General features: G+C 34.6%; 1 protein-coding gene and 2 non-coding genes across 3 annotated transcripts; 2 read left to right on the top strand and 1 right to left on the bottom strand.

Moving 5' to 3' along the window:
- Nucleotides 1-1,455: 1,455 nt before the first annotated feature.
- On the bottom strand, nucleotides 1,456-5,118 carry LOC111519286 (glycine-rich cell wall structural protein 1-like). Its single transcript, XM_023179106.2, has 3 exons — nucleotides 5,095-5,118; nucleotides 3,478-4,815; nucleotides 1,456-1,689 (listed from the first exon to the last, which is right to left on the bottom strand). The coding sequence occupies exons 1-3, from the start codon at nucleotides 5,116-5,118 to the stop codon at nucleotides 1,456-1,458; spliced, it is 1,596 nt and encodes a 531-aa protein (XP_023034874.2).
- An 11,795-nt stretch (nucleotides 5,119-16,913) lies between these two features.
- On the top strand, nucleotides 16,914-16,985 carry Trnaq-cug. The gene has a single exon. It is a non-coding gene; the product is annotated as a tRNA-Gln (tRNA).
- Nucleotides 16,986-17,322: 337 nt separating this feature from the next.
- Nucleotides 17,323-17,394, top strand: Trnaq-uug. Its single transcript has one exon. It is a non-coding gene; the product is annotated as a tRNA-Gln (tRNA).
- The last annotated feature ends 1,501 nt before the right edge of the window (nucleotides 17,395-18,895 follow it).

Raw genomic sequence — 18,895 nt, 5'->3', positions numbered from 1 at the left:
ATGCTTGACAGCAGTTGAAAGAGCAAAGCACAAAGAAGGAACAAAAAAATTAAATAAAAAACCCCGCCCCACCCCAGACCCATCATCGGCGAAAAAACTGGTCTTAAAGCCAGCAAAAATACAAAAAAAAAAAACTACGAAAAACAAAATACATATCTCATTACTAAAAAGGGGGAGGACAGGGTTACTAAAAATCACTATTTGCACTTTGAACTGTTTTTTTTCTCTCTTTTTGTTGGTGTATGCTTTTATTTACCGTTAGAATTATAAACACTGGTTAGCTATCTCACTTGCACTTGAAACAGGCGGGGGGAGCACACATAAGTTATACAAAATAAATTCCAGTTGTAATGTCTCGTTTAGTTGTTGTTGCTCAATCAAAATACAATAAAAAAAAAATATTACACTTTATATGTATATTTTTTTTTGGTAATTTTTATATCTTTTTCTTATTGAATTTCTTTCCGTTTCCCTTGCTTTTCTTTTTATTTTTCTTTCATGCCTCTACCCGCACAAATGCAATGACACAAGCAAACTAAATGCTGCCGCTGCTGCGATGGCTTTAACTTTGGGCTGCTGCTGCTGCTGGTCGGACGTCGCCGCAGTCGCAGCATTCGCCAAAAACAACAAAAATAAATGCAACCCTCAGCCAAGAATGGGAGAGCGAGAGAAAGAGCGTAAGCCAAGCAGAGCGCACGTGACGGCTCTGCTTTTGGGTAACTCTCTCTCTGTCTTTGTTTCTTCGCTAGCACTCTGACGAATACTCTCAATGTGTGTTGTTGTTTGTTGCTATTGCCTTTTCTTCTTGCGCTTGTGCATAGCGAAACAGAAACAGGAAGAAAATAACAACAACAGCAGTAGCGACGCCAACGTCGACGCCATGTAATTTGTAAATAGCAGCAGCGGCGGCAGCAGTAGCAGCATAACCAAGAACCAAGAACATTAGGCTGGACCTTAATAAAAATTATCTTATGTGTATGCAGATTTCATCTTGCGGATTGTTAAATTATTTTATATTATGATTATTTAATATCATTTAATTTGCCAATTATTAATTACGTAAATTTCAAACTACGTACTAATAAATAATATACATAAATACATATGCATGTACATACATATGTATGTGTATGAATGTATTATGTATTACGATTTGACTAACATGTCCACTCTAAGATGCTGCAAACAATGGCTTTTGCTTTTGTCTTATTCTCAGCAGAAGCAGCAGCTTAACTCCCCTTCCCATCTTCTTCTACCCGTGATTCTCCCCTTCCCCTAATATTATCACATTGCATCAGTCTTATGCTGACTTTGATGTCTGTCTTTCTCTCTCTCTATCTCTCGTTTTCTCCCCTCTTCCGTAGTAGCTTTTTTATGCACTGTTTCATTTTTATATCATTCCGAAATGTTATGTTGTTTTCGTGTTGTTGTTGTTGTTGTTACATTTTGTTATTGTTATGATGCGTCGACGTCGACAGCAACGCTAGCATCGGAGTTGGAGTAGGCATCGGCATCGGTAATTTCGAAACGTGCTGGCATTTGTGTGGAACGGAACTTGTTTTTATATGTATGCACTCCAATGGACTGAGGAATAAAGACGTCGACATCGTGGATGGAGGAGGAGGTTGATGACGATGACGAGGACGGCGACGAGGGCACAAAGCAATGCTGAGCAAAACTTGCAGCATGCTCCAAACAAAGCAACAACAAATTGTTTGTTTTCATAATTCCCTCTTGCATTTCATTTTGTTCTGGGTTTTCTTACAAGTAAAGGTACATAAGGGTGTTGGATTGAGAGGGGGTGGGTGGGTAATGCTGTGATGTGGGGCGTGCTTGCAACAACGTTGTGATGACGATGCCAGCCAACATTATTCATATAATAAAAAAAATTAAAAAATGATAACCTTGTTACAACTTTTATATACCCTTTTAACGTGTCATGAATACAATTAATTCTCAAATCATGCATTCCCATTATTCACTCTTCATCCATCTCTATATAATATAACATATATGTATTTAAAGTCTCTCAAATAGTCACACTCTTGTTTTGAATATACCTAATGGTATGTATGCACATTTTTGTCGAAAATATATACATATATACTTTTATTGGTTAGAGTATTGTATGTAGAAAAATACAAATTGAAGAAGCAGAGGAAGGTTCATTGTACTTTTTTGGCCACGGCATCGTGCCACACCACCCATTTGGTGGCTTTTCTCGTTTGTTTTGGTTCTCGCCTTTAGCTTTTGGGGTTTTCTAGGTCAAAATTTAAAAATTGAAATTGCCAAATAACCTGAAATGTCTAGAGATTTTTCAATAAACATTTAGTTTTTAAAAAACTTTAATAATTGAGTTTACTTTTTATTTTTGTGTCTAACGGTCTGATTGTCATTTAGTCTACTCATCTATTTGGAGATTCTAGCTTTTTTATGAATTCTCTTGTATAAAATATATATTTTACCATAGAGTGAAATGCTAGTTATACATACACCTACAAAGATTTTCGGGGTCATAAGACACACAATGTTTTGACACGCCCCCTTTCAGATTTATAATTAAAAAAAAAAATGAAACAATAATCAAATTTGCAAACTTAAGATTACTTGTTAGTGTCAAAGAGCCTGCTGCTAAGCCGAAGATTGTTCATTCAAAGTGCAAAATTGATGATGAAGATATCCGATTCCGGAGTTAATCTCCCTACGATATGAACGCCCTATCTTTTTGAAATTTGGTACAAACTTTTATAAGTGTATAAACCTAACAAGTGTTCAATATTTTGATAATCGCTTGGAAAATAATAAAGTTATTGATTGTCCAACTACAGTATGTGAATATAAAAGTAGTAAATTGATTTTAAACTCTATTTTCGAACCATCGTGTCAATATTATATTTAGTGGTCTGATATAGTAGTAAGATCCTAGCTAAATATGATATATATATATATATATATATATATGTATGTATATATTCAAATCTTATTAGATATGTCTGTATGTCAATTGTGATTATCATTGACCTCCTAAAATTGTATCCGCACGTTGCGTCCCTGAACTTGAAAAAGTGCTATTTTTGTAGCCAACTGGTTTCTCCAACAAAAGTCGTGTGTGGTGCGGCTATTTGCACAATTGTATTGGCCGAGCGACACGTGCAGGATAGTACATTTTTGTTTTGCTATATAATATGAAGGGAGTCGCAAGGAAAAGTATCAGTTTGCAACTTCTCCTGACAAGGTGAAGTTAAATAATAGGAAGAGTGCACCATGAAGACAAACATAGCATTCACAGTAATTGGTAGGGATTTTATGATTTTTTTTTTTCATTATTTTGGATTTTAAAATTATTATTTTGTTCGTAGCGGGAGTCCTGATATTCAGCGAGCTAACTGGACTCAGTGGAGCTAAATCGACAGTTAGAACGACAACAACCAGAAGGACAACCACAACGACAAGAAGGACAACCACCGCAGCACCCACCGAAGCACCCACTGGGCCATGTGATTGCACAGCTTCAACGACAACTACAACGGCAACCACAACCACAGTAGCACCCACTGAAGCGCCCACTGAGCCATGTGGTTGCCCAGTTACAACAACAACCACCGCAGCACCCACCGAAGCACCCACTGAAGGGCCCACTGAGCCATGTGGTTGCCCAATTAAAACAACAACCACCGTAGCTCCCACTGAGCCATGCCCAAGCACAACTCCACCTTGTGGACCGACTCCATCCCCTACTACTCCATGTGTAACAACTCGATCATCAACTCCAACACCTTGTGGACCGACTCCATCACCTAGCCCAACCTGTGGACCGACTCCATCCCCTACTACTCCATGTGTAACAACTCGATCACCAACTCCAACACCATGTGTAACAACTCGATCACCAACTCCAACACCTTGTGGACCGACTCCATCACCTAGCCCAACCTGTGGACCGACTCCATCCCCTACTACTCCATGTGTAACAACTCGATCACCAACTCCAACACCATGTGTAACAACTCGATCACCAACTCCAACACCTTGTGGACCGACTCCATCACCTAGCCCAACCTGTGGACCGACTCCATCCCCTACTACTCCATGTGTAACAACTCGATCACCAACTCCAACACCATGTGTAACAACTCGATCACCAACTCCAACACCTTGTGGACCGACTCCATCACCTAGCCCAACCTGTGGACCGACTCCATCCCCTACTACTCCATGTGTAACAACTCGATCACCAACTCCAACACCTTGTGGACCGACTCCATCACCTAGCCCAACCTGTGGACCGACTCCATCCCCTACTACTCCATGTGTAACAACTCGATCACCAACTCCAACACCTTGTGGACCGACTCCATCACCTAGCCCAACCTGTGGACCGACTCCATCCCCTACTACTCCATGTGTAACAACTCGATCACCAACTCCAACACCATGTGTAACAACTCGACCACCAACTCCAACACCTTGTGGACCGACTCCATCACCTAGCCCAACCTGTGGACCGACTCCATCCCCTACTACTCCATGTGTAACAACTCGATCACCAACTCCAACACCATGTGTAACAACTCGACCACCAACTCCAACACCTTGTGGACCGACTCCATCACCTAGCCCAACCTGTGGACCGACTCCATCCCCTACTACTCCATGTGTAACAACTCGATCACCAACTCCAACACCTTGTCGAACGACTCCATCACCAACTGCGGCCCCTCCAAGCAAATGCGGAAACGGATTATGCGGACCCGGTGGAAGGCCATGCAAAGGTTGTCCTTCCCAGGACAAACTTTGCTCCGAGTTACTGAATACCTTGAATTCTCTTACGAAAAAGATTAAGCAATGTGTTTGCGGGTTACCTATCTGGATGTGTTAGAGTTGTTGTTGCTATTACTTGGGCCGCAATTATGAAAACCAAACAAAAAAGCAATTAGTTACTAGGTTCTTAGATATTATGTTATTGTTATTGTTATATCCCCTTGCTTAATGTGTTTTAATGTTATAATGAATAAACCTTAATAATCCTGCAAATTAAATGAATTATTCGGTATCCCCAAAATAATATCAACTCGTGGTCATCTATATTTATACCCTTGTAAAATAGGGCATATTCATGTTTTTACAGGACATTCCAAAATTTCTTTATACGTTTTTTTCAAAAATTACATTTCAAACTAACATTTGCCTACTTTAGGGGGCGGAATTCCCCCATTTTACCATCGTAAAGTCATAGCGTAAGGATAAATGTGAGCAAAATGGCTTATTGTAGTGTTTGTTGTTCTTGTGTTAACATTATTACATTGAGTCGACAGGTAGAGAATCAAATGGCCTTCGCCTTCCCATGCTGCTGGGCAAAGTGCGTCTTGGTTATTGTCTTAAGCGACAGCAGAAATGAGGGAGAAAAGTTCAAAGTGCATGACGAAAGTATAACGGAAATAAAGCAAAGTACATGAAAAAACCTAGTACAAGCTGCCGGTAGGAGAGAGAGAGAGAGAGACAGAGAAAGAGAGGGACAGGGATGGAAACAGAGAGCAAAATACTGATTGTGAGCTAAATGAAGTTCAACATCATCTAAACAAAAACGTGGGCGAGAGAGTGCAGAATCATGCAGAAGTTGCAGCAAAACCGGGTGAGCAAACAAAAACAAAGAACATAAACACCAAAAGAGAGATACCGAAAGCGAGAGACAGACAAAAATAGAGAGAGGGAGTGAGAAATCAAACAAAAATTGGAGCCTGGAGTGGGGGCATAAGATTTCGGAGAAAGAGAGTCCCTGACAGGATGACGAATAAGCATGTAAAGCGATAGTCAGGAAAATGCGTCGCAAAAATACAGCGCAGGTGCAAACAGAGTGGTGTGTGTGTGTGTGTTTATCTTTGTGTGGGAGCATAAGAAACACACAGAAAAAGAGAACGAGAGAGAGGGAGAGAGCGAGAAAGAGAGACACAAACTAGTGAGTCGAGCAAAACACACAAACAGAAACATAGAAGGAAAACAAAACTTTTTTTTTTTTGTTCCTCCAAGCGAATCCCCTTTCTACGCAGCTGGCTGGAAAGGATGTCTAAGAAATTAATGCTTCGTCTTTTCATTTTCAACCAACCAAGTGAAATTTTCGAAAAATATCAAGAACTCACTCATCCTGAAACGAAGATCAAGCTTCAAGGAGAAGAAACAAAAGTTCGTGAAATTAAACCGGAAGATTCATATGTGTACATACAAGACCCGTTTCAAAAGACAACAAACTTGCAACGTGCCACACATTGGGGACTAGCAGCTGAGAAATTCGTACACACAGAGAGTGGAAAGGAACAAAAAAGAGCGAGGCAGTGAGAGAGCGACAAACTAAGAGACAAGCAGAGAGAGAGAAAAAGCAAGTCACGTAGCCACCTTACCATAAAGGTGAATGAAAACCCTAAAGCTGACGCCAACGTCAATGCGAATGGTCTGTGCAACAATTAGTTGCCGCATCATGTTGAGTGAGCGCAGTGAATTGTGTAAGAGGACAAGGTCCTTGCAACTTTTGCTTGCCTGTCGTCTCATAACTATTTATAGCAAAAGTTAGGGGAAAGGCAAAAGTCCATAATGAGAGAGAAAGAGAAAGACAAGCAAATCAAAAATCAAAAATTTCCCCGCTATCAGTACAAAACTAAAGTTTATTTGCATTAAGCTCAACATTCTTGCTCACTTTCTCTCCCTCTCTCTCATTCTCTCTCTCTCCCTCTCTCTCTTTCCTTAATATTTTATATCCCTGTCTGTGTCTGTCTGTCTCCAAAGACTTTCAAGGACCTTACTAAATCAACATATGTACATATTCATAGATAATGAGAATCTATAAAATTGATAGCAATAGCGCTTAATTACTAAATAATTACTAAATAATTACTTAATAATTACTAAATAAGTAGATTATAATACATATGTATAGCTTGAAAATTACTTAAAAAAACAATTTTGACATATTTCTTAGTTCTTTTGCTTTTATTAGTTCTAAAGACTAAATGCAGTACTTTAAATTTTAATATATAATTTAATTTAAGTTAAGTTATAAAATATACTACAAATTGTTTAATAATTTATCGTTTAATTTAAGTTGTAAAAAATACTACAAATTTTTAGATAATTTATAACTTAATTTAAATTATAAAAAATAATAAAAATTATTAAATAATTTTGTTTTACTTTCAACTTTTGGCATAACTTTTCAATTATTATATTGAAGAAACAATTTTATTTATTCCGGTTCAATTTTTTTTTTAAATTTATCAAATTTTTGAAATAAAACCAGAGGGCCGGGGCTAACTTTGACCGCGTCAAAGTTTGTATACCCTTGCAAGTTTTTTGTGTAAAAGGTCTAATGTTTACGAAAGAACGGCTTAGGAAATAACGAACATATTGATCAAAGTCACTGTTCACCACCGATTGTTCCTATGGGAGCTATATGATATAGTCGCCCGATCTTAATCAAATTTGGCACAGTCATTAATAGTTATGCTAAACTGAGAAATATAAATTTTTATGACAATTGCTTCAAAAGTAACGAAGTAATTGACAAAAGTCACTGTTTTCGAAAGATCGTTCCTATGGGAGCTATATGATATAGTCACCCGATCTTGATCAAATTTGGCATAGTCGTTTATATGTGTAATTAACTCACCAATATTAAATTTCACGACAATAGCTCAAAAAATAACGAAGTTATTAAGAAAAGTCACTGTTCGTGACTTTGGCGTTTGTATGGGAGCTATATGATATAGTGATCCGATCCGGCTGAATCCGAGATATACAACGCCTGCAGTATATACAAGCCTACATGCAAAATTTCAGCTCTGTAGCTCTTACGGTCTAGGAGGAGTTTGCGTTGATCCAAACGGACGGACGGACGGACGGACGGACGGACGGACATGGCTATTTGAACTCGTCTCGTCGTGCTGATCAAGAATATATATACTTTATATGGTCGGAGATGCTTCCTTCTATGCGTTGCACACTTCTGACCAAAATTAATATACCCTTTTTGCAAGGGTATAAAAATAGAAATTCGGTTTTCGTACCCAAAATTTTTCCTAAAATTGTCCCTAACTTAAATTGCAAATACTCTCAATGTTTTAACGTTTCTATGTTTAATCCGTATAAAAAGTTTTCTATTTTTTGACCATATAAATAAACAATATGTGTATAAAAAAATTTTAAAAATGTAATGGCCTTTATTTTTTGTTTCAATGTGTCTAAAAAAGGAACAATTTCAATATCTTCCATAGAACAAATTATTATTTTTTAGTTTATCTATAAGGGTGGACCTAGAAAATTAACTAAAAATTTTGTAATTTAAAACCTTCTTGCTAATGGATTGTTTTTTGTAAATGGAATAAACTTTCTTAAGGCAATCAAAATTGGTTCAAAAACTTATAAATTATTATAGATGAACTTGTAAATTGCAGGAAAAGAAATTGTCAAATTCTGAAATGAATCAATCGAGTATGAATCAAAGAGCATAATTATAACGTATATAATTAGTCATACAGTGAAAAAAAAGCGTAACCCACTTTGCTTTATCCCACCTATGTATGTATGTCTGTATGTCTGTATGTATTTCACCCTTCTGTTTCCTATCTTCTTCTTACCTTTCACCAATTGCTTTGACAACGTTAAAGTTCAGTACTCGCTTCATATCAGTTTACTCAATTCATTGCAGTTGTCAACTAAAATGCGTGCCAAAAAAGAACACACACACACACGCACACCCAAACACACACACACACACACACACACACACACGCGCAACTAATGCATAACATGGCGTATGAGTAATGCTTTGGCCATATTAAACCTAACAAATGCATAAGGGGTGACTTGATGAGGGGAGCGCGAACACAAAAATGAGAAAATAATCAAAATGAAAGTAACGCAAGAAAATAGAAAACAACAAAAAAAGAACTCAAAAAGAAACAAAACAAAAAAAATAAACGAAACAAAGTGCCATATTACACGCGGCAAGTGTTTGTTCATTAGAACCGACTCTGCTGGGCCTTTCATGGAATTTCAAATTTTACAAAAAATGCAATACCCAAGTTTTAGACAATACACCGACTATGAGATGCACTTAGCTCACTTTTTTAATGTTTTATAAAGTTCTGTATATTACAAGATATGGAAGATTATTATAGGCCAATTATAATAAATTGTAATCTACAAAGTGAAGCTAAAGAGAGGCCGAAAGTAATTAAAAGTACTTACAAAACAAAACAAAAGGAAGTATAAGTTCGTCTGGCGTCTGGATAAGGAATTTGTGAAAGAGAGAGAGAGAGAGAGAGAGAGAGAGAGAGAGAGAGAGAGAGAGAGAGAGAGAGAGAGAGAGAGAGAGAGAGATAGAGAGACAGAGAGAGAGGGTCAAAAATTGTTATTGTGAAAATGCATACAAAGAACTATTATATATCAAAACATTATGAGCACATTTTATGCATATATGAATATATATGTATATTTCTATATACATATATAGTCAAGGTAGACGTGGATGGATTCCATATACTCACACACACATACACACACAAACTGCCAAGTTCGACAGCTGACAGCTGTTTTAAGCCCATGGATGTTTGTGTTTGTGTGTGTGTGTGTCTTAGTTAACTTTGCTTTAATTTGAAAGAAGCCCAAAAAAAAAAAAAAGAAACCCATAGCATTGGAAACCCTGCAATTGCAATCCTTTGTTTTTTTTAGTTTCGCTTTTTTTTTTTTTGCTTGTTTTTTGCCATTTTGGTTTTTGGGTGGTTATATTGACCAGGTCCTTATGCAATGGAGCCATCAATCAATTGAAAGTTAACCCTTTATCATTCGATCAATCAATATTTTAAGGCTAACATCACAACTCACACAGGCAAAACTTTATAATAGTATGAAAATGAAATTCTTGATTATCGAATTGTAAGTCTAACATTTGGGATTGGATTTTGCTTCTAAAAAAATATACTCCTTTTCAACTTTTCTTAACTTTTCTTCAACTTTGGTCAATTCTTGACACATTGGATCAATTATTTTATGTTGAAAACTTTATACTAAAATGTATATTTATCAAAATCAGATTCTATAATTCTTTCGACAAGAAACATGAATTCTATTAACTTAAAATGAATATATGCACCCTATGGGTACAGTATAAATATATACATATAAGTACATCAGGCAGAAGAAAGCTTTCCTGATCCCATTAAGTATATATATTCTTGAGCAGCATCAACAGCCGAGTCGATCTAGCTATTCCGTCTGTCTATCCGTTCGTATGAACACCTAGATATCGGAGACTATAAGAGCTAAGAGCCACTAAATTTCGTATGTAGACTCGTGTAGTATGCACGGTGATCGTCTAGTTTATTTGTGCCATGCCCACTTCCGCCTCGCAATTAAGATAACACCGATTTTCTCAAAGACTATACTAGCTAGAGACGCAAAATTTGGTATGTACACGGCTTAGTACGCGCTCAGATTGGGATTAATTAAAATTTTTGCCACGCCCACTTCCGTCGCTATGTATTAAAAATGTATTAAAAAGAAACCGAATGACTCCCGCAATTTTCTAACTATCGATATCAAATTTAGTATACTTATTAGTGTTACTAATTCTTACCTACCTACCAAATTTTATTAAAATCGGACTAGATAGAGAACAAATAATCGTAAAAACGTGTTTTACTAGGTGGTTTATAAGGGCGAAGGTGGCCGTAAGGCGAAGTGAGCGAGATAGCATATGCAATTAAGCATGTAAAAAGAATTTAATAGGCATACATTTTGGTCCCTAGGTGCATGGGTATACCAAAGTCGGCGAGACGTCCTACTCACTTCATTTTATTTATAACTGGTTCATATTAATAACCCAATTCGAATGTATAAAATTTCAATACAATGCCGGAAAATAGTCGAAGCGACTTGTATTATGATATAAAACAATTAGTGCTCTTTTGAAAAAGGAATTTCATAGATAATGTTAAGAAATGTGAAAAAGAGGAGAGCAATAGAGTTTTATCTTATATTTCATATATTGTTCACTCATTTTAAAATAAAAACATATATAATGGCATATAGAAATTGTGTACTTTGCTGATATGCAATGAACTTGACTACTTAGATCCCGCATGTCTCTTTTACTCGTATCAGTCATGTGTGCACATACACAAAGGTTCTTACAATGTGAGCGTTAATGCTATATACATGCATACACACACACACACACACACACATACATATGCATATTGACTTTTGTTGCTACAATGCAGATAGAATATGCCTGACTAGCTGACTAACTGACTGGGTGACTGATTGACTGACTGACTGATTGCCCATTGCACTAAGTCCCTTTCAGTTTTGATTATGGGGCCCGGCAGCTCGCTGGCATCTCCATTAATGTCCTATTGTTGTCGTTCTTGAGACTATATGCGTGAGAAAGAGAGAGAAAGAGAGAAAAAGAGAGAGAGAGAGAGAGTAAAAGGGAGGGGAATGGACCTAAAACAGATAGGTAAATTATGAACATGACTCAGATTACAGAGTATTTAAACATTCCAGTCTCAACACTTGACTAAATATACATTACATATATGAATTTGAAGATAGTGAAAACGAATTTCGAAAATATACATCAATATGAATGCAACTAAGAAATTTACTTTAAATACATTTTATATACATACATAGAATGATGAAATCAGGTCTAAATGGAAATGCCATGTCGTTAAACAAGGCCATTTAAGACCTGATTTTTTCTAAACTTTTCAGAACATTCTTAAAAATAATTCGGCATCGGGGTTCTAACAGTGCAAAATTTGAAAAATATGACTTTTGAAAAGCTTAAGATTTCTTGTCCACGATTACAGGAAAATTTTGAAATATAATTGAAGTTTCGTTTGAATAACTTAAAAGACAAAGACAACGATTGAACGATCTTTTGCCTAGTCTTATGATATTCTATGCATTCTATGATATAGTTAGTCGATTCTTAATACTCTTGGGAGCAGTCAGTGGTGCATTCTATGATATAGTTAGTCGATTCTTAATACTCTTGGGAGCAGTCAGTGGTGCATTCTATGATATAGTTAGTCGATTCTTAATACTCTTGGGAGCAGTCAGTGGTGCATTCTATGATATAGTTAGTCGATTCTTAATACTCTTGGGAGCAGTCAGTGGTGCATTCTATGATATAGTTAGTCGATTCTTAATACTCTTGGGAGCAGTCAGTGGTGCATTCTATGATATAGTTAGTCGATTCTTAATACTCTTGGGAGCAGTCAGTGGTGCATTCTATGATATAGTTAGTCGATTCTTAATACTCTTGGGAGCAGTCAGTGGTGCATTCTATGATATAGTTAGTCGATTCTTAATACTCTTGGGAGCAGTCAGTGGTGCATTCTATGATATAGTTAGTCGATTCTTAATAATCTTGGGAGCATTCAGTGGTACATTGCATTGATGGTAACCTTAGTAAGTTCATACAATGTATTAAGTACAAACATAAATGATTGTAAGAAAGGAGGTAGTAATCTCTACCCTGCTACACACATACCACACACACACACACACACACACACACACACAATGTGTATGAATGTATGATATGTATGTTTTTATTGGACGACTTTTATGGCACTTTTCATGCACAATTTTCGCATTTCGTTTTCATCGTCTATCTGCTGAGCATTGGGCATGACTTTTAACATTGAAAACGTACGTTGACATAAAAGCAATCAGCACGCGTTCAAAAGCCGACAGTCAAATGGATACACACATGCACATTGAAAGAGATAGACATATGTATTTATGTATGTATTAGAGAGATTCCATACATATGTACATAGAGAGTAAGTGAATAAGTGAGTGAGTCGTTGTAAAGAAAATGCAAGTGCAACGTTGCCTTATAGTCATTTGACACGCACGTCTGGTATGTCTGATGAAATATATCCACCTATCTATGTATATACACAGACACATATGTATATATGTATGTATCTATATGCAGGGTGCTTACATAAAAAGTATCTAAGTGCATTTATCGATATTCAATTGAATGCCACCCACATTCATATACATACATACATATACACTATCGCATACTCTCTTATGGTTAAAGTTGCTCAAAGTTGAATTTATCTTAAGGTCAAACTCATATTTTGCTATACTTTATTACACATCTTCTCACTCGTATCTAAACTGTTCTTAAAACTTTCTAAAGTTGCAGCACAACCACTAAAATTTTAGTCATAATCAATTGATCTGAGTCATAATAGATTAAGTTTTTTCTTTATATTTATTAAGCATTATCTTATATTTCTTATCGATAGTTTACAATTATATTTTATTTGGTTTACAATTTTCTTTTTCCTTCTTATTGTTAGTTATATCACATTATTCCATTGCTATTTTTGGCCTTTTTATGGCAAAAGCCATCTCGAAATTTCCATATAGAGGACTAATTTTTTAACCATTTCGTTGTTTGGTCTTGTTTTGACATCATCATCATCATCATCATCATACCAGTCGACATCATCGACCCGGCTTCAATCTCGTTTGTTTGCCATAAACACAAAAAACAAAAAAAAAAAAAAAAAAGTGGAGCTGCATTTTAACACTTGAACGCTTTTGTCATCCTTTTTTTTTTTGTTTTTCGAGTTTGGGGTTAGCCCTAGACTCGAGTTTTGTTTTTGCCACCCTTAATACTATATGAAACTGGATGTATATTAAACGAGGGTGACTCTTAAAATTTCAGAGACATTTCGACATAATCGACTAACTACTATGACTATGACTATGACTATACTATACCCAATAACCATACGATTTACAAGAACAACTTTCTTTTTTAAAGAACTGCTAAATAAAATGTTTTCAAAACATTTGGTTACATCTAAACTACATATTTTTTCAATTTTCAGTTTAAGATACAAGAGATCGATCTGTTCTTAAACTAGAGGTAAATTTCTAAACTAGGATCTAGGGGAAATTACAATAATTTATCATATCAATAAAAGTGTAGCTAAAGAAAATGTTTTGGAAAACTACGACTTGAAAATTTTCTAGTCTATTATATTATTAAAACGTGTTATTACATTCTTTTAAAATTTGTTTTAGTTTCTTTTTTTCTTATTCTTAGATATCTTAACTATTTTGTGGGCACTTGACTTTGTTGTTTAGCCTAGGTTAGGTTTACATAAAAATGATTTGATCTAGTAAAGGATCGACTTTTATTCATTGTTAGATATGGAAAACGTGCCAAATTACTTTAAACTAAACTCGGCCAGTTAAAAATAACTTCTTAAAACTTTGTAAACTTAATATCTACTAGTTTAAAAATGTTACACAAAAAAAAGACTTTGAAAGATCATAACGACTATATTTTTATAAGTATAAGACATTTTCTAACTTTTGCTTCCTTTTTCTTTATTAGATTTATTTAGATCATTTCTTTCTTAAATTTATTAAATTATTGTTAGATATGTGCAACATTCGAGAAACACTTTAAAAGTTAAGAAAAAAATCAGTCAAATAACTACTCAAAAAATTATATTCAAGCTAAGCTTTTAAGCTAAATAAAATGTAGAAAAAAAGGTAGAAAAAAAGGAAGAAAGAGGTAAAGGTAGAAAAAAGGATGAAATTTCTATAATTTCTTTACAAAATTTGTAATTTGATTTATTAATATACTGAGTTGCTTGTTATTTTATTAGAAAACTCGAATGCTTTTATATTAAGTTATTTGGTTTTTGATTTGGCCAATTTGGCCAGATATTAAAGGGTTAAAACTAAATCTAACAAAGAAATAAATTATCCACTTAATTTTGTGCAATGTCAATTCCCTGCAACTACATATAATATTGGCTTAAATTCGATACTTTCCTAAGAGTTTCAAATTTACCCTCGTATGAGAGCTTGGTGTGTTATACATACACATGTACATACATGTATGTGTGTATGTATGTGTGTGTATCCATGCGTTTTTTATTCCTTGTTGTTGCTATTGCTGCCTGGCTGTATGTGCAAACACTCTGCTTGATTGATTTATGCATGCAAACAAGAGCAGCAACAGCAACAGCAACCAGCAAACCATCAACCAGCAACAACAAGACAGACCCAACAGCCAACAGCCAACAAGCAACAACAGCTGTGTAATGGCAGCTAAAGTAGAATGTTTCTAACCATGGTTTTGTTATGGGCTTTCATACGAATGTTTTGCCCACTCAAAATACTTCTTATGGATGCATTGCATGATGCAGTAGTCAGAGCTAACCCTCCATATTTGGGCTGTGGATTGGGGACAAATTTTATGCTTGGCCTGGCGTTTACAACAAAAAACAAAATCATACACAAAAAATCTTACTCGTCGTTATGGGCTAAAGAAGCGAGCAAGAACAATATGAAATCTACATGATAATTACTAAACAAGCTGACAAGAAAAATAAAAAGAATTCTTGAAGGAAAGGGTATTACAATATTCCAAAGTTGAAATTCAACTTGATTATTGCAAAGGGTTTGTCAAAATTTTAAACGTTTCTTGTATAATATTTGCATTTGTTCCTATCAACTACGAAAATGTTTTCTCAAAAAATAATTTCTTCCAGGTTACTCAGGAACACACATTTTGTATCAAGTATTTATGTACATATATAAATAATTTTGAAAATTAATTTTAAAAAATCTTATTGTTACAGATCCGCAAAGTTGAGAATGAGAAAACAAATTTATTAATCATGACACAAATTTTATATTTTAAAAGAATTATACCCAAACTTTATTGCAATACTGATATATACCACTATAAAATGGTATCGATTTTTGAAAAAAAAAACCAGAGGGCCGGAGCTAACTTCGACCGAGTCAAAGTTTGTATACCCTTGCAACTTTTTTGGTAACTCCTTTACTCCTACCTATAGCCATCAAAGTGAAAAAACGTTTTATCTAAAAAGGCTAATTTTTCCGAAAGAACGGACTACAATCTTAGCATGGCAAACAGCAAAGATATTGATCAAAGTCACTGTTTTCGACCGATCGTTCCTATGGGAGCTATAAGATATAGTCACTTGATCTTGATGAAATTTGGCATAGTCGTTTATATGTATAATAAACTCACCAATATTAAATTTCACGACAAGAGCTCGGAAAATAACGAAGTTATTGGGAAAAGTCACTGTTCATTTTATATTATGATGATTAAAATTGGTATGCAGTTCATCTTATGTTAGTTTTACTAGACCTAAAACTTTTTCTTTGAGTCCAAAATTGTACGATCAATTTTACAGATTTTGAAAATGTGTCTTTTTTTTGCCGGGTCCGAATTTTGGGGCTTTTTTTCAAAACCCACTTAAAAAAACCCATTAGAGATATGCCCACGAAATTTACAGAACATCATCTCAATGGAATAGGCAATGGAACGTTATAAATTAACATATCAAATTTTGATTCAAAACTTTTCACTAACATTAAGTAGCAATCGAATGAAATCAGAATTTAAGGTAAAAAAAAAAAAATGTACTCAAATTTTTTGCCGCCACTGTACATATATATTTATGATTTTTTTTTAAATTTGCAATAAAACATATTATATTTTTAGATGTTAATATAAATTAAAAGTCTACTTTCCAATAAGAAAGTAAATACTTCAACTCTACTTTCATTTTATTACAATTCAGAATATTCAGAAAAATACATCATTACTATATTATGATGATTAAAATAAATTCACATTTTTCATATTTCCTTAAATCAGGTTTTTCCCCGCTAAGAATGGTTTAAAAATGTAAGTCGGAGTATTTCATTAGCTTTAGAATTAATTCATCAAGTATTTTAAACATCTAAAAATAATGATGTATATAAAACAATTTGTTTTAATTCATGCTTTATCATTTTTGATGTAAAATTTTTAGCCCCCATATCAGCAAGGTTCCATGGTGTAATGGTTAGCACTCAGGACTCTGAATCCTGCGATCCGAGTTCAAATCTCGGTGGAACCTAAGTTCAATTTCTTTTTTTTTCAATAAAAAGTTTTTGTTTAGATTTAATTTTTGAATATACTTATTAGATAAGTTTTTTTGGGTTTATAATAAAAACGGCGAGTTCTAAACTCGGTGAAACCTGAATTTAATTTTTATTAAATTTATATTTTTATTTATAAATTTATATTTTTTGAATGTTCAATATTTCTTATACTTAATACTTGAATATGTTTTGTAGATATTGTTGTATTTTTTTTTTGTTTATAATATATACAAATTTACAAAAATCATTAAATTTGTTGAAATTCTTGGCTCATCATTTTTGATGTAGTTTTTTCGGCCCTGTCTCCAACCCGGTTCCATGGTGTAATGGTTAGCACTCAGGACTTTGAATCCTGCGATCCGAGTTCAAATCTCGGTGGAACCTGATAAGAAATTGTTTTTTTTTTTCTTTTTTTTTTTTAATTTTCTTTTAATATATTTGCGTATGTAGTTTGTCTACTAGCCGAGATATGTCAAATATATATCCATCCATATGTCAAATACAATTTTGGTTTATTAATATGGTAAATTCTGCAAATTCGCTTGCTAATCTGTATCATAAGCTAACAAATATTCAATATTATAAGAATCGCATAAAAAAGAAAAACAATTTAAACACCGATCTGGCAGACTCCGCAACAACAATTTCTACAGTGACAAAAGGGCATGACCATAAGAAAACGTCTCAAGAATTTATATACATTGTTACTTTGTTTGGTCGAATATTTCTCATATGAAATGTTTTGGAATTCCAATCAATGTGTTTATGGATATCGAATAGATGACTTCGAAGAAGACAATTGTATACTATAAATTGGATAATGCAATATCTATATACAAAGTACAAAAAAAATGTCAAATTGTTTATGAATGTATACAATATTGGATAACTAAATAAATATTCGTATACAATTCTGCATAGTTAGGATATTTTCGCCAGAAACGCGTCGTTAAGATAGCGAGTTTCCCCTTAAATAAATTCGAGATATATTTTATTTCAGTTTATTCTAAACAATGAGATAATTGTTATTGTAAGAAGGTTATTCTTTTCCGACACGATGGCAAATGATATGAAATTGTTGTTAAAATGTTATTAACTTGTTTATTCTCAGAACTATGAAGTTTATTTAAAACAAAGATGGATCTAATTTCTGTAATTTTATCGCAAAAAGTGACATTTTGCCACCCACTCTTTGTGGAAAAAAAGTTTAAAAACAATTCGGGACTTCCCCCTGGATTAGTCCATGATTTAAGTCGATTGCCAATTAGGAAATGCAAGACATTCGGAACAGAAATTCATATTTATTTTTACAACAATAAATAAATAGAATAGTTAACCTGATATCAAGCAATGTAGGACACGAATTTTGTTTTAGTTCTCTGCGCAGCTTTTAACTTAAATTATATTTTAGTTTGTTTTTTCTTAGGTCCACTTTACCCACTTTACGTTTTCCCTTTGTAATGCTGCATCCGGTTTATAATAAAGTTACAAATAAAGTTGTCTCTCATGAACAGTAAAAAAAAAATAGTACTCTAACAATTTGCTTTTACATTCTCCCTCTGTTTCTCCCTCTCTCTCTCTCTCTCTTTACTTTATTGAGACATTAGTCGCCGGTTTGGCTGTGGCTTGTTGTCAGCCAACCAACCAAGCAACCCAACCAACTGCCCCCGCACACTTTCTAGAACATGTACGAAAAAACACTTCAAGGTGCATTAAATATACACACTCACACACACACACACACACAAGTGTTCGAGTATGTGTATGTGTAATCAAAGTATGACACTCTAATTAGCAGAAACAAAATTTTCAACATACTCGTGTACTCATAAAGGGGGCGAAATATGAGTAGAAGAAAGAAAGGGTAGATACCCTTCAAAAAACC

This window comes from Drosophila willistoni (genome assembly GCF_018902025.1).
Source record: "Drosophila willistoni isolate 14030-0811.24 chromosome XL unlocalized genomic scaffold, UCI_dwil_1.1 Seg141, whole genome shotgun sequence".
Classification (NCBI taxonomy): Eukaryota; Metazoa; Arthropoda; class Insecta; order Diptera; family Drosophilidae; genus Drosophila; species Drosophila willistoni.
This window is presented reverse-complemented; position numbering and strand designations above follow the sequence as displayed.

Coding starts and splice junctions, on each gene's coding strand:
- LOC111519286 (XM_023179106.2), bottom strand. CDS start 5,118: ATGAATATGCCCTATTTTACAAGG. Junction 4,816..5,094: donor ATATGCCCTATTTTACAAGG/GTATAAATATAG, acceptor AGAGAATTCAAG/GTATTCAGTAACTCGGAGCA. Junction 1,690..3,477: donor ATGGCCCAGTGGGTGCTTCG/GTGGGTGCTGCG, acceptor CTTTGTTTGGAG/CATGCTGCAAGTTTTGCTCA.